Source organism: Chelonoidis abingdonii, chromosome 21, assembly GCF_003597395.2.
Source record: "Chelonoidis abingdonii isolate Lonesome George chromosome 21, CheloAbing_2.0, whole genome shotgun sequence".
NCBI lineage: Eukaryota > Metazoa > Chordata > Testudines > Testudinidae > Chelonoidis > Chelonoidis abingdonii.
The window spans coordinates 14,131,327-14,153,508 of NC_133789.1; the positions used below are offsets into that span (position 1 = coordinate 14,131,327).

A 22,182-nucleotide genomic window follows, 5' to 3' on the forward strand; every position below is an offset into this window, starting at 1 on the left:
TTTCCTCCCAGCCGACAGCTGCCCCTCCCTGGGGCCTTAGCTCCTGGCTCCTTGCTTTTTTAGGGGAAAAGTGATGATTTCCTTTAGAACCAGGAAAATAACCCACACCCTGCATTCAATGTCTGTGGGAAACTGCTGGGCTTCATCTCTCAAGCAGGATCGGGCCCCTGTCCCCGTTTAGTACCCCTCGGGGCTCCTTTCATGGCTGCAACCACATTGCCGCCCCTGAGTCCTGGCAGGCTGCCCAGGGAGCTCCAGAAATCCCAGGGCAGGCAGGTCTGTGCGCTCGGGCTCCATCTTGGAGGCCAGGGTAGCGCATGGCCTGCTGAGATGGGGCCCAATGGGGCCCTGTGCTGGAAGGGAGTAGGATTTTGGCCTGATGGCTTCCTCGCTGGGTCCCGGCACCAGCACTCAGTGAGCGAGCTGCGAATCGTGGAATTTCGTCAGGCCTGAGCCCTCCCCCAGCACAGCCGAGCATAAGGAGAAGTGAAGTCCCCCGTGCTACCTGTTTGGAAAGGGGAAGTGACGTCACGTCCTGTTGCTGCACACGCGACACCAGGGCAGCCTCTGGAGAAGCCAACCGTTTGTGCCCAATTAGCACACGAGAGGCCTGATCCCTAGGGTGACCAGACAGCAAATGTGAAAAATTGGGACGGGGGTGGGGGGTAATAGGAGCCTATATAAGAAAAAGACCCCAAAATCGGGACTGTCCCTATAAAATCAGGACATCTGGTCACCCTACCGATCCTGGGATAGGCTGAGCTGCCCAGGGCCCTCGCTGGCACCCCATCTTTCCAGATCGGGCCCAAACCGACTGCCGTGGGATGGAGAAGCAGGAAGGAGCTTGAGCAACATCAGTGCTGGGAACACCACAGCGCACAACATCCTGCCGCTGAGCTCATGCCTGTAAACAGACACTGATTTCATGGGCTGAGACCCATCACGCGGCTGCACACGGCTCCCACGTGGTCTCTTGGAGGGAGAGCGGTAACCACATTTAATGCAGCTGGGGGCTGGGAGCCAGGACTCCTGGGTTCTACAACCCACTCAGTCGCTCCCTGTGAGGACTTGGGCAAATCACAGCCCCCATCCATGCCTCAGTTTCCCCATTCATAAAATGGGAGATAACGATACTGACGCACCAGGCAGGGCCAAGCTGTGAGGCTTGAGTAGCTGATTCTAAAGCATCTAGAGGCCCCCAGTTAAAACACGTCATCAGAGGGGGTCTGGGCTTGTGGACTGGCGATGGAGAGCTGAAATCATTGCACTGAAACTTGACTTGACTTTACGGATTCTTATGTGCTGCACAGGCATCACCACAGCACTGAGCAAGTTACTCTGGTTCTGCCCTGTCCCCCCCCTGGCACCATGCGCAGTGCAAATCCCGAAAGGGGGAAACTCCTGGGTTGGTGGTGAGGAGCACTGAAGGGGGGAGTCCTCAGGACACCATAGGCTGAAGCCTCTTGTTCTGCAACCAGACACTAAAGTGGATGTTGGAGGTCTCCACCTGTCCAGGACAGACTGTGTCTGTGCCAGGGTTGTGCTGAGCTGGAAGTCTGTCTCTCTGAGACCTGACCAGTCCTGGCAGCTCTGGTTGGTGATGGAGCAACCCAACCACTTCCTGACATGGGGCTGGAGCTCAGGGGCTCCGTCCTTGGAGGTGGAAGGGTGGGCTGGGGTCGGGTGGCAGAGATGCAATGCTGGTAGGAGGGTGGAGACCTGAGCCCAGCCCCTTGGGTCCAGGGCACTGGAGGAAGATGAGGTGACATCACCCAGATACCTGGGATGCAAGGGACCCTGCATTGGCCAGGTTGGGCCTAAACAGACAGATGGATCGGGCTCAGCCCTCCCCACACAGGGGCTCTGCTTCCCTCATGGTCATGGCAGCTGGGATGTAACTCGCTCTGGCGCCCACTCCTATCTCATCCCCATCTGTCTCCCCTGCAGGATTCCATGAACTTGCCGCCCGACAAGATGAAGCTGCTTAGCCAGTACGACAGCGAGAAGAAGTGGGAGTTGATCTGTGACCAGGTAAGACTGAGGTGCCCAATCCAGGGAAGTCGCCAGGAGCTGCGGGCACCCACATGCCACCCCCCACGGCCACCCTAGCACCTGCTGCAAGAGATTCAGTGCCCTCCATTACTCACTGCTACGCAACACTCACGGCAGGAAACTCACACCCAGACACTTCCCCCTGGCCCCTTCCTGTATTGCTCAGGTTGGTACCTGATCACAGGCTTTCAGTCTGATGCTTTGCAGCATGACTCACGGCAGCGGGGCCAGAGCGGGGAGAAGTCACGCTCATTGCTTCAGCCCACCGAGGTTCCATTTGGCCCGGTAGCCTCTGCTCCCCGCTGGGATGGTCCGAGGGCCGGCTCCCTGCCAGCACTTTGCAGACACTGGAGGTGCCTGCAGAGGAATCTGATGGGTTGAATCCTCCGAAGCCAAGGAGGCTAATCCCACCATTTCCTCCATGAGTCATTTCTCTCCCCTTCTGTCATGTCTGCACCCACACTCAGTCAGTTCCTTATCAACAGAAAGATTCACTTCACTGCAGGGATGGGCTTTCTGCCAGAGGCCTCTGCCCGGGCTCAAGTAGCCTATTCCTGGTGATCTGCAAAGAAAGCCGGGGTTGATCCTCTTGCTCGGTGTTGGTGCTGGGAGGCCTTCAGGAGAGGGCAGGGAAGGGGCATGTGTGTGCACTAGTTCTTATCCAGCTCAGGGGGGGGGGGGGTCCTGCCGGATCGGGCTCTTAATGCCTGCCAAGCGCTTTGAGGCTGCAGACGCCGTGTAAGTGCTGAGTGTTGTTAGAAACCGGTGAAAGATCAAATGCCTCAGAAAACCCTGTAATTGATGCATCTCACTGGAGCAACTGCGTCCCTGGGGAAGGGAGAGGAGCTGGTAGCTTTTGCTAGGGGCTGGATATTTTAACCAGTCAGCCTCTGCACTTCCTTGTTTTGCTTTTGAGGGTCCGTGTTGAATGAAACCCTCAGGTTTGGGGGTTGGGGCTCGGGGGCAGAGGGGGATGCTGAGCTTTTGAGCAGCAAGGCCGCAGGCTGACTCAGGTTGGCAGTGGCCACTGGGCATTGCTGTCCCAGGGCTGCCTTGTTTGTCCTGATGGGCAGTTAATTTGGCTCCTGCTCCTGGGAGACATGGAGGGAATGACAAAGCAGCTCTCCCACCGGCCCTGATCGGGGCTGATGGCAGGCCCAGCGGAGAGGCCATAGACTGGGTGGGCCATGGAGACTGACCTCCCTGTCCCTGCAGGGTCGGGGCGCAGTGCCCTGGTACTCATTCTGTCTGTGCGCTCTGGATAAATGGGGATCATGGGCTGTTCAGCTAGGAGCTCACCCAGCACAGTCATCCCTGGCCCTAGCCTAGAGCTCTGCTCTGGGGTCTCAGGGCTGCGCAGCGGCAATGAGTGTCATCACCCCTCTAGCCTGCCTGCGGTCCGGGGGCCTGAGTCTGACCGGAGCTTGCTGAGCCAGCTGGGCCATGCACTCCCTGAGGAGATGGTGCGGGGCAGGAGTCATCACATGCCAGCTGGGCATACTGCGCAGAGCAGGCTCTTCTTGGCTTGTTCCATGGCCAGAGCCTCAGGGCCCTGATTCTGGCTCTGACTGGGCACAGGCATCTCCTGCCCATCAGTGGAGCCCTGCAAGGCTGCCAGGAGTCCAGCATCTCGGAGGGGGCTTGTGCATTCCTAATCCCAAGGCCAGAAGGGACCATCCAGTCTGATCCCCTGGATCGCACAGGCCAGACACCTGCCCCACAGTGATCCTCAGGACAGATCTGTTAGAAAAACGTCCCAACTTAATTTAAAAATTGTCAGGATTGGAGAATCCACCTTGCAAAGTTGTTCCAACAATTAGTTACCCTCGCTGCTAAAAATTTATACCTTATTTCCAGTGTAAATTTGTCTGGCTTTAACTTCCAGCCATTGGATCGTGTTACACCTTCCTCTGCTGGATAGAAGAGCCTGTTTTCAAACCTCTGTGTGCCAGCCTCTGTCCCCAGGACTGTTCTGCTCTGCTACAGTCACTTCCCTTCCTTTTGCCTCAGTTACCCCATCGATATACCAGGAAGGAGAAGTCCTGAGGCATTTGGATGAAAGGGGATCTTGATGCCTAACCCAGGCCAGTGCAGTGTGGCTCAAGCACTAGCTGCTCATGCTTTTAAATCCAGTGGTCCCAGTTCGAGCCCCATAGATGGATCATCATTAGAGAAACATACGTCTCTGTTACGAAGGGTGGTAGTGCTGCAGTGTTGACAGTAACAGCAGGGGCTCTCCCATCAGGCCTGGTCTACATAGAATATATCAGGGTTGGAAGAGACCTCAGGAGGTCATCTAGTCCATCCCCCTGCTCAAAGCAGAACCAATTCCCAGCCAGATCATCCCAGCCAGGGCTTTGTCAAGCCTGACCTTGAAAACCATTAAGGAAGGAGATTCCACCACCTCCCTAGGTAACCCATTCCAGTGCTTCACCACCCTCCTAGTGAAATAGTGTTTCCTAATATCCAACCTAGACCTTGTTATGTAGACAAAACTATACAGGATCGTTTCAGGGGGCAAGACAAAGATGCCACATTTATTATGATAACACAATTTGATTTATGACCAATAACTAATATCTAATACCTATACACACACACACACACACATACACATTTACACATCAGATGTTCTGCAGCTGCTGCATAGTTACCAGTCCTGGACATAGCTTGAGTTCGTGGCTTGATTTCGCAGCTTGGGTTCGTAGCTCATGGGGGCTAACTGGCCACGAAAGCCGGGCACAAGGAAAGGCTGGGTCTGCTCTCCCATGTTGGCAGCACAATGTTACCCTCTAAAGTCTTCCATCTCACCCATCATTTTGTAGGCTTTAGTTTGAATCCAGAGTCTATAGGTCTTGCTGTGTCATGCCACCTCTGGGTTCGGTGTGACTGATCACCTGTCAATTGCAGACAGGACTTTAAGCCTCAGACCTGGCTTTGATCTTCCTTCTATTGTACCTTTTCTTTTTAGGGTGGACTCTTTTTACTTTGTTAGGGCTCTTGTCTGCATCTTCAGCCGTTGGTATTTGAACTTTATTTCATCAGGACAGGCTGGTGCCAGAGGTTGATTCCATCATTCATACATACCTCATTCACACATCTAAATTAACTAATAAGATTATAGCCGAGTTTTGCATAACTGAAGGTTGCAGCAAGCTTTTACAAAATGGAGTGAGTGTTTTAAAAAGAAGTTTGAGTTACCATGTAGACAAGTGTAGTGAATGGCAAACAGTAAGCAGAAGTTACAATACTGAAACAGTGCAAGTCTTAGTGATTTAAGCAGGAACTGGATTGACTGTGAAACTTACAACGGCAACTGGCTGAACAGCTATGGCTCTTAACAAGCATCTTAATGGTCAATTAGCCAGTTACTGGGGAAACCGGTTTTATGAATGACTGTTGTTTCATTCATAAAACTTTACTTATGAAGTTACATTAATAAAGTGAACAATTAAAAACAATTTCGTTCATCAGTTCTACAACCTCTCCCACTGTAACTTGAGACCATTGCTCCTTGTTCTGTCATCTGCCACCACTGAGAACAGCCGAGCTCCATCCTCTTTGGAACCCCCCTTCAGGTAATTGAAGGCTGCTATCAAATCCCCCATCACTCTTCTCTTCTGTAGACTAAACAATCCCAGTTCCCTGGGCCTCTCCTTGTAAGTCATGTGCCCCTGCCCCCTAATCATTTTTGTTGCCCTCTGCTGGACTCTTTCCAATTTGTCCACATCCCTTCTGTAGTGGAGGGGCCAAAACTGGACTCAGTACTCCTGATATGGCCTCAGCAGTGTCAAACAGAGGAGACTAATCACTTCCCTTGATCTACTAATACAGTGCAATATGCCGTTAGCCTTCTTGACAACAAGGGCACACTGCTGACTCATATCCAACTCCTCGTCCACTGTAATCCCCAGGTCCTTTTCTGCAGAACTGCTGCTTAGCCACATGGTTAGGATGACATAAGCTGCCTTCCGTCAACCTAACCGTGGAAGTGTCTTCCCTTAACTGTGAGTCCTGCTGAAGTAAGTGCTTCTCTACGCCGGTTTAGTAACACCACTTCCTCGAGCGGTGGAGAGTCACAGCTGCTGTACTTAGGTGGACACAGTGTCAGTGTGGACTGTTACTTACACAGACAGATGCCGGCTTTCAGGAGCTGTCCCATAATGCCCCACAGTGATGTCCAAGCGCTACTGGTGAGGTTGTGCACCACTGACCCAAGGAGCCAAGTGTGCACGCACAAGCAATTTACTAACTGCAGTGGCTGGATGCCGATGTAATTTTGTGGTGTCAACATGGCCTGACTGTAGTTAATCCACCTCCCTGAGGGTGGGGCAGTAGCTAGGTACATGGAAGAACCCCTCTGTGGACCTAGTGCGGTCTGCTCCAGGGTTAGGTCCTCATAGCAATCTCTCTCAGCAGTGTGGATTTGTCATGCCCCAGAGGCAGAACTAGGTCCCTGTATGTTTGCAGTGTAGACGGGCCCTAGGACAAGCAGCTTCTTAAAAAGAGTTAACATCTCTGTGCCCAGTATCTGCAGTGACACTGGTAGCGACTGATTGATGGGCCCTCTGCTCACCAGCTGGTGCCAGGCAACAGTCCTTCTTGCACAATATTCTACTGTGGGTGGAGGCAGGCCCAGCTCTGGGAGGGAGGAGGGAGGCAGGCCCAGTGCTGTGCCCGGGGTGTGGGGGAGGCAGGCCCAGTGCTGCGCCTGGGTGGGGAGGGGAGGCAGGCCCAGTGCTGTGCCTGGGGGCGGGGAGGGAGGCAGGCCCAGTGCTGTGCCCTTGGGGCGGGTGTGAAGGCAGGCCCAGCACTGTGCCCCAGGGAGGAGGAAGGCCCAATGCTGGGCCATACGGGGGAGGAAGGCAGCCTGGTGCTATATCATGGGATGAGGAAGCTGGTCTGTGGTTATGCACAGGACTGGACACCAGGAGATATGTGTTCTAATCCCACCGCTGACACAAACTTGTCCTTCGGCAAGTCCTTTAATTTCTCCACTTTGTAAAATAGGGATAATTTTCACCTAGCTCATGGTCAGGGCATGTGCAGCTTAATGGAGGAGTGCGTGTAAAGAGCTTTGAGCTGCTGGGTTGGAGGGGAATAGGAAGGTGTGGGGCTCTATAATAGGCGTGGCAGGTGGGGTTTACAGAGCATCCAGCTCTGGGCAGTGCTTATCCTTGGCTGGGCAGGACTGACATTGGAGGTGACGAGACAGGAGACTGGACTAGAGGGTGTGGTCTGGGGCAGGGGACTGCAGGGCTATCACAGGCAGCTGATGTAGCTTCCGAGTTGGGGAGGGTCCCTGTGGCACTCCCCCACCCCAATGCCCGATGTGTGTGTGATGACCGGTGTCTGTCTGAGCCTGGCGTGGTGCCCTAAAGAAGAGGGCTGGCTGTGAGTTCTGAGCCAGGCCACTTCACTCGCCGCCACTCAGCATCGAAATCCTGCCGGATCCTGGCAAACATCCTTTCTCTGTAAAGCCACCAATTCCCCATCTGGCTAGTTCCCGGTGGCAGGCGACCTGGGCAGCGGGTCACTTCTGAAGAGCGAGTCTCTCTCCCTGCCTTATGCAGCTGTTTCTCATGCACAGCTCAGACCCCTGCAGTCTCCTCAGCGCCCCGCTCACGTGTGGGTGCTCGCCCGGGTGCGCACACGTTGCATCAGTGCTCAGGGCTGCGTGTTCTCCTCCATCGTCTGAGGAAGCTCCCTTCTCCCCCCTCCTTGCAGGAACGGTTCCAGGTCAAGAACCCCCCCTCTGCGTACATCCAGAAACTGAAGAGCTACTTGGATACGGGCGGAGTCAGCAGAAAGGTGACCTCCAATTGGCTGATTGCCATGGCGGTATTATCCTCCCCCTTTTATTCTCCTCTCTCCTTTGCTGCCCCTTAGCTTTTGTACCGCGGTCGAGAGCTGAGGTCCCCGAACAGGGGTACGTGCACCCCAAGGGCACAGGAGCTGTCGGAAGTGGTGCCTGGTAGCAGGGGGGTCTGTCCTCTGTAGGGGGGAGGGGAGCCTGGACCAGACAACCCCTCTTCATGCCATGAGCCCTTCAAGGACACTGGTAGTGCAGGGCGCAGCGGACTAGCTGGAGGTTGGGGTCAGGTGTCCATCAGGTGGCTACCTCCTGGCTGGTTGGCTCCCAGGAGGAGAGAGAGAGCAGAATTACAGGGGCGCAGCAGCCCAGGAGAGAGGTTCCCTGGGCTGGGACCCAGAAGAGAGACTGGGGAGCCTGCCTAAGTCACAGAACAGCCCCCAAGGCTCAGTGGGGGCCCAAGTGGGGGAGCAGAGGAGGCTCCCTGGAGCGGGGCTGGCAGCTGGATACTGATGGGCTGAGTCACAGCACAGCCCTTAGGAGGAAGGCTGTGGAATCCCTTGGCTGCGAGGAAGGAGTTTAGTCCAGGGACCAGGGCAGAGGAAATGGGAAGGGTGAATCGGAGCTGGAGCTGCCTGATGTCAGGTGAGGCCCCCTCATTTCCAGCCAAAGGTCCCCCAGCTTCCTATCCCTCCCTGCTCTTTTACACGTCCACTCCGTCACGCCCCACCAGCGCCCCTTCCCACAGTCTAACCTCATTACAGCTGGCGGGAAGCGGGATTCCCAGCTCACACAACTTTTCCTGATTTCAAGAACTTTCCTGTTCTGCATCGAGATGAAACTGCAACTTTTTGAAGTTTTTTGTGTGGAAAAACCTCAGAGAGACACCCTCCCTCCATCCATCCCAGAACAGCCAGTAGCCTGAGGTCAGGGCACTCCCCTGGGATGTGACAGTCCCAGGCTCCAGATCGCAGGGCCTGTTCTGAGTCAGGCTGTTCCAGACTGGAGCTGCGTCTCTCTCATTTTGACTCAAAATTCCATCCTGGGCCTGACGAACCTTCCTTACAGAAGTTTAATGGAAACTGGGATATTCCTGTGAAAAGTTTGGGATTTAACAGATTGGCATTTTCTGATGAAAAACCATTGAGTCACAAAATGTCCAACGCCCTTTAAACCTCACATCCTGTAGCCCTCCCCCAGGCACCCCCAGCCAAAAGCCCTTCTCTTCTAGTTTTCCCCAGGCAGATCTCCACCAGCCAAATTTGAAACTTATTTCACTTTGACTCTGTAAATACTTAAGTCTGTTAAGGCCTAAAATAACTGTGCACAGAAAGGAGATGCTGGCCTGAGGGAAGGCAAGCAGCTGTTTTCCGAGGGTGGTACTTGGACCAGTAACGTTGGAAATCACTGCTCTGGAGGTTATCTGGAGTTAACACAGATGGTAAACGAGAAATGAGGCTGCAGCCTGGCCAGTGATGTTGCAGATCTGTCTAACACCCCTTTGCTTTTTGAAACGCAGTTTAAGAGGCGAGTGCAGGAGTCCACACAGGTGCTCCGAGAGCTGGAGATCTCGCTGAGGACCAACTATATCCGGTGAGTATCTATGGATCACGTGCTAATGTCCGGGGGTCGTGCAGATGACTGTCTCCCTCTAGTGGCCACTCCCAGCCTGCAAGTGACTCAACCCTGGTGATAAGGCTTGTGCTTTGAGGGCTGCAGGTCTGCGTTTTAATTGGCGGCTGTGCCAACTGGGTGAGCAGACAAGGGGTGTTACACTCTTGCCTGCTAATCACTGCAGGCCTACAAGGAGGCAAGAAGGAGGAGCTGCTATCAATGCTAGCCGGAGGTCTGCTTTGACTCCAGCAGCAGAGGTGCTGTTTTTTTGAGTACAAAGGTCCCTGGTTCAAGACCCATCAGTGATGCATTCCTGCCATGCACCATCTGCTGCTCTCCTCTGCTTGGCTTTCAGATGCCATAATGGTCGTGCCGTGTCTGGGAGGGGTGAGAACTGTGGGGAACTAGGGCTGGCCGCACTGAGTTTGCCTCAGTGCTACCATCCCACTGTGACAATCTCATGACTTTGGTGGTCAGGCTTTCGTGGGCCTCTGGCTGTCTACCAGCCACACCTGGATCATGGAAGATCTAGAACAGGTGCAAGTCTGGGTGGAGATGGGACTTTCACTCCTCTGCTGGTTAGAAAGCATTGCCTCATTTCAAACCTAACCTTGTTGATGGGCAGTTTATATCCCTTTGTTCTTGTGTCCACACTGGCACTTCTGTGGCCCCATGCTTTGTGCAGAAGCCTCTCTGAAGTTACCTGGAGTGCAGCATGTAACGGACTCTCAGGATCAGACACAGACTGGGTGGGAATGGGCACTGAGGCCTTGCCGGCCCAGCGTCTGCCCTGCCAGGGTGATCTGGAGTATGTCTAATGCTAAATCTACCCCCGTGCTCTGGGGCAAACCCACTGGGACCCAGCACTGAACTGGAACATCCATACTGTCATCTGAGCATGGGGCAAAAGCAGATGAGCAGTGTCCCTCCCTGATCGTGGGGCTGGGGCTGTCTGGTGTCGTCTGGGGCCTGGCCCAAAGCCAGTCATGTCTCAGAGCAATGGAGGCAGTTGGAGGCGTCTGTGAGCAGGTCCTGTTGAGAGCAGGTGTCTGCCTTCTACCCATGGCGTGGGCAGAGGAGCATGGATGGGGTGAGGGTGACAGCAGCCAAGCAGGAGACAAGCGGAGGGTTTCTGGGAGAGCAAGAAGGTGGGTCTGGGGGTTCAGGCATTGGGCTCTGAGACTTAGGAAACCTGAGGGCCATTCCCAGCCTTGCCACAGACACCCTGCCTGGCCGTGGGCGAGTCCCCGCACAGCTCTAGGAAGGGAGCAGATTACTTAATCCCAGGGCTGTGGCTAGTGTGTGAGCGGGGCAGAGGCAGCGTGCTTCCAGCCCACTCTGCCACTGCCCACTGGCTCGTGCAGAGCAGCGTTGGGTGAACTGCCCCTGGGCTCCCCTTTACAGCTGTGTTCAGTCTGAGCAGGGGTAGCCACAGCGCTGGGCCTCTGCGGCCCGAGGGGAGGGGAGAGACGGTTGGAAAGGAAGCAAAGGGAAGAAAAGAGAAACGGGCGTGAGGATGGGGATGCAGCTGGGCCGTCCCTGCCTGATCTCCCTGGCTAACGCACCTCCTCTCCCCCAGCTGGGTGCAGGAGTTCCTGAATGAGGAGAACAAGGGGCTGGACGTTCTGCTGGAATACCTCGCCTTCGCCCAGTGCGCCGTCACGTAAGTTGCTGCTGAGCCCTGTGCCCCGCCGGGGAGGGGAGGGCTCTGGGATGGGTTGGCCCTGCATCAGACCAGTGCCGCAGTGCCGAGCTGTAAGCACGTGAGTCGGACCTGTGACTAATGTGGGAGACCTGCCTGAGCACCATGCTCATGAGAGCCCTGCTCCTGCGTTAACAGGCCCTGGCTCTGAACCTCGGCCACTTGGCTACATTGCCTCTGCATCCCTCACTAGCAGCTTGTGAGCGGGGGGAGGCGGCCCCTTGGCTTTCTTTACGGCTCGTTGGGAATGAGTCCCTGAAAGCAGCCTCCCGGGAGAGCAGGGCCAAGAGCCACAGTCTAGGGCGCCCATATCTACCAGTGCACCAGTCTGTGCCTCCTGGCAGCAAGGAGTGCCAGCCTCTAGTGCAAAAAGCCCCACCGCGGGCAGCTCCCAGGCGTGGGGCAGCACATTGGCCTAGACCACAGGTGCCAGACCGGGGCCCACGGGGGGCTGGTGGGTCACCTGGTGCTGGTGGCTCCGCCCTGTCGCATTTCATTAAAAGAAGCTTGATCTCCACGTGCCCTTCCCTGAAGCGACTTTCCCACACACACGACAGCTGTAGCTGCCTGTCCTGGCCTGTGCATGGGAGGGGAGGGGCCACACGAGCCTGGCCCCTGCGACATCAGGGCTCTGGCCCCAGCTCTCCATGGGAGGCCAGTGGGATCTGGGGTTGTGCGAGCGGGGCTCCCTCGGCTCCATTTGGCCAGGAGCAGGTTTCTGAGAGCAGAGGAGCCAGGTAGAATGAGACCCAAGGGCTGGGAGCTGAAGCCAGACAAACTCCGACTAGAAAGGAGGTGCCAGTTGCTCACAGGGAGGGTGATTAACCAGCCTCCCTAGGGACAGGGTAAATTCTCCATCCCTGGGAGTGTTTAGATTAAGACTGGCCTGACAGCTTTGCTCAAGCCATTGGGGGTGGCCAGGCACCTTGGTACCATCTAAAGCAGAGTCTTATCCCCCTCCCCTCACACACCCCGAGCCTTCAGGGTCAAGTGTGCTGTGCCCGCCTCTGGGAACATGCCCAGCTCACAGACCCGCAGGGCTAGACAGCACCGCACGGGCCAGCCCCCTGCCGAAATGCAGGGTGGGCTGAGACCGTTCTGTGGTACACGCTGAGGGGGGCTGCACAGATTTTGGCTTCAGAGACGGGGTTGCCAACCGGCAAAGGCTGAGAAACATGCTCCAGCTCAAGACGTGCTGGCTCCCCTGGGGGAGGGTCTGTGGCCTGTGCTAGGTGGGAGGACAGACTTAGATGATTCTATCTGGCCTTAAAATCTATGAAAACCCTTAACAAATGTCACCCCTCCCCATCCCCTCGTCCGTCCCTGTCCTGGGTGCTGAAATTTCTGCCGCTTGCCAAGATCTCCCTAAAAGCCCGTCCGTTTCCACTCCCTCAACCTGCTGCCTCAGGGCCGGCCCGTGGCGCCCAGGGCTGGTTGCTGTTCCATGATTAACCTACCTGGGACAGATGGTTAAACCTCCCTGACCTCAGACCCCTGTGCCCGCATGGTCTGCTTGCGGGATGACAGTGCACTTTCTACGCATAACCATCCGTGGTGGCGTTGCTGGTCCCTGGGGGCATGTGTGGGGCCATGCAGGGCTGTGGTGGCAGCAGTATCTGCCCTGAGGTGTGTGTGGCTAAGTGTGGCTCTGGCCGGCTGAGTGATAGCGTTGGGCTGTGGGGGCTGGAGGCCGGCTGGGGAGCAAGCTGGTGTGGGCCAGTCTCTGCAGTCCCAGAGGAGTGAGAGCTGGGCTGGGCAGTCTCATCCCCCCACACCCCCACCCCCGGCTCGAGTTGTGGGAGCCTCTGCCGAGGAGCTGCGAGATACCTATGCGGGGGGACCTCCTCTCACTGTGCTCCGTCGCTGGGTCTGCCCTTCCTCCACCACTGGCCGGGATCCTGCTGCCTCATACGAGGCCTCACTATATTCTGCTGACTCACACGTCTGTCTTCACGTGTGTGGCTCCAGGTACAATATGGAGAGCGCAGATAACGGGAGCCCAGGCTCTGACAAGGGCAAGTCCCCGGACAGATCCATGGAGGACCTCAGCAAGAGCAACTCCTCGTCCCCCACACAGGGCTCCTCCAAAGCGAGGAACCTGACTATCAGGTAATGCATGCAGCCAGCATGGGACACCCGTCAGCACTCCCACCCTGCTCAGAGATACCGGAGGAGAGGCCATTGCGAGTGGGCAGCTCTGGTCTGGGTTCTTCTGGCCAAGCAAACAGGCTGCAGCTCGTGGGCCTGATTCTGTCCTGGGCCAGGAGGGAGGTGCCCAGCTCCCAGTGGGGAAGAATTACATCCCTGCACCCAACAGAACATCAGTCCCCGTTGTGGAAGCGCCCGTGGCATCATTGCATTGTGGCCTCTTACGACTTGTGACACACACAGCTTTGTCTCAGTTGCTCTGGCGCTGACACACTGCCCATCTGGAGTCAGTACAGCCTGGAGCTGCTGGGCTGAGGAAGTCGCCCCTCTCCCTGCCACCTTTCCTTTTTCGCATACCATATATTTAACTCGGGGCACTCCATGCTGCAGGATATTACTGAGGCTAACAGCTTGGTGAGGGTCAGGGAATAATGGAGCCGTTTGAAATTTTTCACAATTAAAATAAAAATAAATTTAAGAAAAACCACCACCACCAAGAAATAACTGCCCAGCACCATTCCTCGAGTTCTGAGTGTGTTGGCTGTGGCTGAGTGATGCTTGCACAGCAGGGTCAGGGCTATAGCCACTAGAGGACCACCAGAAACTGCACTGATCTGATGTTGGCCAGAAGGCCAAGTGTGCGTAAACGGTAATCTGGGGGGGGGTCTCTAATAACTTCCCCCTAAACTGATAAACATGGAGCTTGGTGACCCAGAGAACAGCTGTACCTGAATTACACCCCCAGCCCCGGCCCCAGGAAGCACAGGCTGTCTAATGCAGGGGACCTAGTGCCAGGAATCCAGATTCTGTCCCTGAGAAATTATCGTAATTACTTATCTGTTACCACTGGCCTCTTCTAACGTATTTCTCCTCAGCAGCCCCAGGTGACAGAAGTGCCATTGTCCCCATTTCACCCAGCTCAGGCATAGCAAAACTAAGTGATTTGCCCAAGGTCACACACAAGGTCTGTAGCAGAGCAGGGAATTTAACTTAATGCCCTGACCACTAAAGCATCCCTTCTCCCTGACTGCTCCTGACTCACCATGTGACCTGTGCCTCAGTTTCCCCATCAGGATGCTAGCACAGGGTAGGGTTGTGAGGCCTAAAAGGACAATAGGTCAAAATCTTGTGGATCTGAAAACAAGGTGAAATGTTAAAAGTGGACATTAAGGAGGCTGATTCTGCCTGGTTCTGATCCAGACTGATGACAGACAGTTCTAGTTCAAAGCCCACTCACCTCATGTGGCTCTGTGCATGCCCGTTCCCCTCCCACATTCTAACCACAGGCTTCTTTTGCACGCTTCCCTTGGGCCGTGTCTCACGGTAGGTAACCAGGGCTCACTCTCGGAGAGGGTGGAGATTTGGCGCTGCCGTCTGCCCCAGCGTTCCTGGAGCTTGGGGTCAGGCTCTAGCATCGCTTCCCAGTTCTGTTTCTAGTCATGCATGAGGTCGTCTTACGGTGCTGCTTCATGATCCCTGTGTGTGTGCAGTCAGACCTCCTGTTACTCCTGTTACCCCTGTGGGCCAGCCCAGTCCCGGGGGTGGGGTGGGTCTGACCCCACTGGTCCTGTGAGACCAGCCTAGCCATGGGGGGAGCAAGCCGCAGTCTGATCCCATTGGCCCCATGGGGTCAGCCCAGCCACATGTGGCAGGGGAGAGCCAGAGTCTGACCCCAGTAGCGCTGCGGGACCTGTCTAGTCAGGGGGAGGAGCCTTTTGTGCATGCGTAGAATTGCCCCTGTGAGCAGGTGGTGCCGAGGGCCTATTTTGGCCTGCGGAGCCTTGGCCGCTCGTGGTGATGTGCAAGGAAGAAAGAACCTGGCCTGCCCCTCTCCCCCTCCCCCGGGTGTGTTTGCAAGGCTGGCAGCTAAATAATCACCTAACCACAGCACACTGGGCATGGAAACCAGAGAGACGATAGCCATGGCACCTCAGGCACTTTGCCAGCTGATTTCCAGAGCAGAAATTCCCCTTAAGAATCAGTAGAGACATACTGAGTTCCCTGCTCACCCGACTGCTCCCTGCAGTGACTGCTCAGGAACCCAACCCAGAATTACTGGCTTAAAGCCTGTACATGTGCCCCTGGAGGCTGTGCCCCTGTAGGCTGCGGGGCTGTCAGCCTGTGCCATCCGCTCTGCGGGGCAGAGATGTGAGGGAGCAGCCATTGGTGCAGTGACAAGGCAGGGACCCTCTTTAGGGACTGGATAGTTTGAAATGTGACCATGGAAAGGCAAAGGAAGTTCCCTGCATGCAAAGATCGGAGGTGTGATGGGCAGGGCCTGGTGGTAAAGTCAAGGAAGATCCAGGCCCTGGGCCCTCTAGCAGCCTGTAAGAAGAGCGTGGTGCTGACTGAACGGCCTGGCCTTGCTCCGCTGCTGCGTGCTGGGCACTCAGGCCTCCTGGCCGTCTGCCTGTGCCCCGGAGAGGCCGCCAAGCCCCCGCCGTTCCATTCTGCCATGTGCCTCCAAGGAGGGCGTATCCCCATCAAGTACTGTTTCTCCCTCCTGTCCTGCAGGCTGTAATCCTCCTTCAGGTGCTGCCACTTGAACCAGCAGATCCACACATTCTTTCAACAAGTCCACCCAAGCGTTCCCTCCAGCACCCCTTGGAGCGATCAGGAGAGTAATCCCAGGCCACCTATGAACTCCTATGCGCCCCGGTGAGCCTCCAGCAGCCATCTGAGATTAGCAACTTGCTAGGGTGCAGACTGGGTCGGGCCAATGCCCTTCGCTCTCCCCGGCCAGCCTCAAGGCAGCGCCCAGCCCACTCAGTCGTCAGCCTGTCTGCCAAGACAGCCCATGGGGTGGGGTGTCTGGGGCTGCAGACTGTGGACGGATCAGAGGGGACCCCGTTTCCAGTCTGAGCCAGCCAGGCCCCCAGCCGGTGCTTTCTGTAGCTGTGCTGCCTGCCGAGTCTTTCCCTGGCGTCACCCACTCTCTTCCTTTGGCCCAGACTCAACCCGGTGCACAGCAGGAAGGCGCTGCGGAACTCGCGCATCATCAGCCAGAAGGACGACGTCCACCTCTGCATCATGTGCCTACGCGCCATCATGAACTACCAGGTGGGGGCAAGGCAATGGCCTGAGCGTGGCCCTGCGGGGGGCCAGGCACTGGTCCCCAGCCACTGCGCTCGCCAGAAAGGCAATTCGCTGTGGGGTGGGAGACTTGTGCAGAGAGGGAGGCTTGGGTCCTGCTCTATGCGGCTGTCCAGGCACCGCAGAGCAGAGCCTCACCACTCTGGGGCAGGGAGCCCCTCGCCCTTCCTAGCAGCCAGGCGGTGAGAGACGTGTCTGGTGTTATGATCTGCCTGCTCAGTGTGGGCCCTGCTTAGCTGTGAGCAACCCCTGGGGCCTTGCTGTCCCCAGCTGTTACCGAGTGCTGCACCTCCGGGACAGTCTGAGGGAAATCACCCACTCAGCGCTGGCCCGGACTCCGTCAGCCACCTGGGACTTGGGAGAATGGAGGGACCCCAGAGGCACAGTGCCAGCAGCCTCCTCCATTTAATCTGTGGGGTCCCTACAGGAGACGGTGCTGGGAGCTCAGGTGGTGCTGGGGTCTCCTGTTTGATTCATCTCCAGCCCAGGCCAGTGACCTCCCAGTCTGAGGGTTGGAGGTGAGTGCAGGTTCCACCCAGCACCCCGGGGCGGTGGTTCCAGGGTGGGCTGTGCTGACCAAAGGGTCAATCCCACCGCATGGGGGCCTGAAACGTGAATGTGACCTAACAGCCACATTCCTGCTCTCCCCTGCCTTCCTTTCTCCAGTATCCCCCCTTCATCCTCTTCTTCTCCCTTCCTTTCCTTCCCTCCAGTTATGTCCTTCCTTCTGCCTCCAGCTGTTGTCCCTGTGGCCCCTCCTGATGTCCCGGTGGCTCTGAGCCTGAGGGCCTGGTCCATAGTGGAGACCCCTGAGTGCTATGGTTTCTCTCCTCTCTCTCCATGGCATCAGCTGCTCCTCACTGGGGTCCTTGTGTCACGGACTCACAGATCGTGCCCACTCACCGCCCTGTGCAGTCCGTGGGGGGTGCCCCTTTCAGTATGACAGCCCTTCTCGGGGATCCACTCTCTCTCAGGGTCAGGCCTCTCCACCTCCTGGAGCCGCACCTCTCTGAGCCTCAGCACGTCTGTCTCTGCTGTGGGCCCCTTAGGGAGTCCACGTGCTCTGGACCCCCCAGGCCTCCTGTCACAGAGTCCCTGGGCGATGCTCTGGAACTGCTCCCCACCAGCCAGGCAGGACTTTTGGGGGCCTCTCCCCTTGGGAACGACTTTGTCAGGGCAAGAGCTCACGTCTTTACCTTCCTGGTCTTTCCTTTGGAGCATTTCACGCATCCTCTGGGCCCTCCGTGCACTTCACAGCGAGCTGCCCAGTGGGGTCTGGGGAAGCCACAGGGTCTGCACTACCACTTTGCATCAGACGTGACTTCAGCCAGGCCAGTTTAACAAGGTTTTATTCGGATGACAGGAACAGGTCTAAACAGAAGCTTGTAGATACAAAGTTAGAACCGGACCCCTCGGCCAGGTCCATTCTAGGGGAGCAGTGAGCCAGACCCCCACGTCTGCACTTCACTCCCTCGTCCCCACAAGCTCCAGACTCACACCCCCTCCACCCCTACCCTTTCTGCTCAGCTCCTTTTCCGGGCCAGGAGGGGCCACCTGATCCCTTTGTCTCCAACCCAGTTTGGACCTTTGCAGAGGAGGCCCAGGCATTCAGTGCTAGGAGAAGAGTGCCGGCATTTAGGTGCACTGGCCTTTCGCTCTGCCAGCCAATCACACACCCTTATCCAACACTCAGATACTTAAGAACTGCACAGGGGACACTGAGGCACCAACACAGTATTCAGAGCAAACATTAAGAACTTCCCATGTCACAATCTCCTCCCCCGAAGGGGTTGGTGCAACCCTGTTCTCTAGACCAGAGTGACTCTCAGCCAGCATAAAACAGGAGGGTTTATGAGAGTTGAACACAGCACAGGAAACTCGCAAGGCCTCAGGCCTGGCCTCCCTCAGCACAACATATCCCCATCTCCCTGCAGCCAGGTGGGCTCTGCCTGCTCCCCCTCTCCAGCCCAGAGCCCCCCTGCTTCCCAGCTGGGCCTGTGTTATCCCCGGCCTCAAGCCCCCTCTGTCCATTGTCTTCTCTCCAGGTAAACAGGGTCATAAACAGGAAGGCCTCAGTCTCTTCTTCTCTCAGCTCTTCTCTGGCCCCTCTGGCTGGAACCGGCTGCTCAGGTCACTGGGGTCCTCTTTCCGCAGCTCATTGTCCTCCCACTGGCCAGAACCGGCTGTGTCTCCTGAGCTGGGTCTCCGGGTCACCAGTCCCTGGGGTCTCCGTCCTCCAGGCCATCGGCCAGGGTCCTGAGTCCCTCTCCAGTCCTTTGTACCAACAAACTCCCTCTCCCCTCACCTCATTAAACCAGTAACACCTGGGGACGACACTGAGTCCCCCTCCTTCTGCATGCAACCCACTGGAAAACACAGAAAACCCAAGAAACACCCCCAATTCGTCACACCTTGTAACTGGCCTGGCTCAGCTTGGTGTGTTGGGTCCTGTGGGGACTGGCAGGGCAGCAGAGCAGCTGGCAAGGGGCTTCCAAGCATCTTGGGTGGGATAGGCCTGCGATCCGTGCCCCTCTGGTCCTGCCTTAAAGACACACAAGCATTTCAGAGGGCGTGTGGAGGAAGGGCAAGGAGAGGCATCCGCCCCAAGCCTGCTAACACCTGCCTCTCCCCCTAGTCTGGATTCAGCCTGGTGATGAACCATCCAGCCTGTGTCAACGAGATCACCTTGAGCCTGAACAACAAGAACCCAAGGTATGCTCCCCTCGGGCCCTGCTGCGCCAGGAGCTGTACAAACAGAACAAAAAGCTAGGCCCTGCCCCAGAGAGTTGACACAAGAGATGACAGCTGCAGACAGACAGATCAAGGAGCACAAGGAAGCAGCGAGCAGGGCTGGTCAGCATTGGCCTAGCTGTGGAATCGCAGCAAAGGAGGGATTTAAGGAGGTTCAGGAGGCAGCTTTGCTGATGTTTCGGGGAGCACCCCCCAGTGCGCAGGGCAGCACAGGTCATGTCGTTTGAGAGGTTAACACGTGGGCGATGGAGGCTGGCAGGGAGCTGACGGCCCTCGGAGTGAACAGGAGCCCATAGGGAGGGGGCATAGGCCATGGAGGGGCTTGTGAGCGAAGACGAGCAGCTTGTGGCTGGTGCCACAGAGAAGGGGCAGCCCCCGGACGGAGTCAGACCCAGTGTTCTCCCTGTAGGACCAAAGCCCTCGTCCTGGAGCTGCTGGCCGCCGTGTGCCTGGTCCGAGGAGGGCACGATATCATCCTCTCTGCCTTCGACAACTTCAAAGAGGTGGGTCCCCCCAGCGATCGGGTCAGAGCCGGTGGGGCCCAGGAGCCAGCTGGCCCTGGGGGATCTCGGAGCCCCTGTGGTGGAGGATGGGGGCAATGTGGGTGGGGCCTGGCCGAGGGGTGGGAGCCAGGAAATCCTGCCTCCTAGTCCGAGTTCTGACACCAACTCTCAGTGCAACTCGGATAAATCCCTGCCCTTCCTGGGGCCTCAGTTTCCTCATCTGATCCCCAGCTGGGTCAGGTCTGAGGAGAGGAGAGGAGATGCGCCAGGTACTAATGAATGTGGCCGTGAGTGGCAGCCAGCGGAAATGATGCTCCATGATTCAGCAGCCTGGTTCTGCCCCCTCGGTGCCGCCTTGCTGTGTCTGTGCGTCCGGAGCTGGGAAAGCCCTGATCAATCACCTCTCTGCCCCGCCTCCTGCGCAGGGCTGCACCCCACAGCCCGTCTCTGAGGCTCTGGCCAGTCAGATCACTGCTGTGGGCAGGGCCAAGCTACCCCTCCCCTCCCACATTGTGCCCTAGGCGTAGGGGCATGGGTGCTGCACCTAGCCGGCTCTCCCTGGGCCAGAGCTGAGCAGAGCATAGCGGTGGGCCCGGGAGGGGTCTCTGGGAGCGTCATGGAGCACGTCTTTCTCTGAGGAGCCCCTGCCTCACACCTTGTGGGCTGGGCCCATGAGGGGTTCTCCTTGGCGATGAGGGGCTCCCCTCTGCAATGCCACATTCCTTCACAGCCCCGCTCCCTGGAGCCAGTCCTCCCCCCCAGAATACACAGACATTTCCCCATGCCCACCGGGCACCCGCACACCAGCCAGCCCCTCACCAGCTGTGTGTGTTTTGCCTCACGCTCCCCTCTATCCCCTCCCATCCGCAGCATGCCCTGGCTGCAGACAGAACGGGGGGCAAGGACCTCATGCTGTAGCCAGGATGGACATAGGCAGGGCATGTCTCTGCTGCCAGTGCTAGGGCAAGAACCAACCCTCCTGCCATTGCTGCCTCTTGGGAGCCCCCAGCACTGGCTGCTGCTTATGTGCAGGTGCGAGCGTTTGGAATGGGGTCAGAACGTGACCTCCGCCCTCCGTGGCTCCCTGCCCAGGGCTGACAGCTGGCAAGCGGGGGCATCGGGTGGACGCCGTACTGAAGGTTTCCCATCTCTTCCTCTCTGCGCCGGCCCTTAGTGGTAGCAAGGAACAATCCAGCACCCTTCTCTAGGCTGCAGTCTCAAGGTGTTTTCCAGACACTGATGTATTGACTCTTGTAAACCCCATGGGGGGTGGCCATGGTTACCCATCCCGCTACACATGGGGAAACCGAGGCACAGAGTGGGGAAAGGACTCACCCCAGGCTCCATGGTGAGTCAGTGGCAGAGCCAGGAATAGCCCTCAGGTCTTCTACTCCCTGGCCCTGGCTTTGACCATAGGGCCTTGCCTGGAAAGCAGGTGATACAGTGTAACGCCAACAGACCTTGGTCATCGGCTGGCAGGATTGAACCGGGGGCCTCTGGAGCTTAGGGCACGAGTCTCTGCAGCATGAGCTAAAAGTCAACTGGCTCTTCGCTAAGGCTGTAGCAGACTCATTCACCTCTCTCACTACGCGGTCTTGGTGCCGCTAGATGGCACAGCCCCACCCCCAGGAGGTGTGTGTGTTACACCAGCATGGTATCTCCACCCATGACCAGTCTAGCCCTGCCCCCATACAACCAGGAAGGGGAAATCTTTTACAAGTTCCTAGGGGAGTTAGGCGCACAGTCCCATTGGCTATCAATGGGAGTCAGGCTCCTAACTCCCTTAAACATTTCTGAATATCTCCCTCAAATGACCTTGGAGCCAGCCCACAATCCTTCCCTCCCACTCCCATTTAGCCGCCCCCTGTCTGCCGTCCCTGGGGGAACAGCTTGCCTGCTCTGGGCTCCTGAAACGTCCCTCTTGCTGTTGGGGTTTGTAAACTCCCCCGCCCCGTGGCGGCGCAGCTCTGAAGGAAGGGGATGTCGTCCCTTTGAAACGGCACAATGTCCCGCCCGTGCCCCTGGGGAGGGGAATGCCCAGCTCCTCCGCTAGGCTCTCAGTGCTGGTCTGCAGTGCCAGCCGGGAAGTTCTCACAGGCGTGGCTAGTGCCCGGGTGCTGCCGGCGCCTCCCACTGGGCTGACTCAGGGAGGTTCTAATGCAGCAGGAGATGGGACGGGGACACTTCACGCAGCTGTGGAGATTTGCCTCTCGGGGGGGAAAGCCAAGCATGTGGGAAAGCTCCGTCCTCATCTTCCTGCCCAGACAGCTCTGCACACTGAGGGAAGGGCTCCTGAGTGTGCTGCTGCTCACGGTGGACAGTGACGGGCAGGGGCTGTGTATGAGCTCTGCCAGTGCCGCCCGGCAGCCCCAGGCCGCTTCTAGCCAGGCCCCCAGCGTAGCGCTGCCCCCCAGTCTAGCCCTGCCACTAGCTTAGCACTGCCAGTGCCCCTCGTCCTGCCCAGCAGCCCCAGGCCGCTTCTAGCCGGGCCTCCAGCCTAGCACTGC

The 22,182-nt window shown here is 57.2% G+C and overlaps 1 protein-coding gene across 8 annotated transcripts in view; it reads left to right on the forward strand.

The window, feature by feature from the left end:
* Positions 1 to 22,182, forward strand: part of FMNL1 (formin like 1) — a 64,997-nt gene that overhangs the window by 24,339 nt on the left and 18,476 nt on the right. For 2 of the 8 annotated variants that reach the window (XM_032796917.2, XM_032796918.2), the window contains exons 2-10: positions 1,948 to 2,031; positions 7,780 to 7,893; positions 9,384 to 9,457; positions 11,058 to 11,141; positions 13,149 to 13,289; positions 15,861 to 15,986; positions 16,280 to 16,388; positions 19,057 to 19,133; positions 19,582 to 19,675. In XM_032796917.2, the coding sequence (XP_032652808.1) occupies positions 1,948 to 2,031; positions 7,780 to 7,893; positions 9,384 to 9,457; positions 11,058 to 11,141; positions 13,149 to 13,289; positions 15,861 to 15,986; positions 16,280 to 16,388; positions 19,057 to 19,133; positions 19,582 to 19,675 (903 nt within the window). The remainder of the gene's footprint in view (positions 1 to 1,947; positions 2,032 to 7,779; positions 7,894 to 9,383; positions 9,458 to 11,057; positions 11,142 to 13,148; positions 13,290 to 15,860; positions 15,987 to 16,279; positions 16,389 to 19,056; positions 19,134 to 19,581; positions 19,676 to 22,182) is intronic. The other 6 variants (XM_032796920.2, XM_032796925.2, XM_032796919.2 and 3 more) reach the window with 5 other exon arrangements.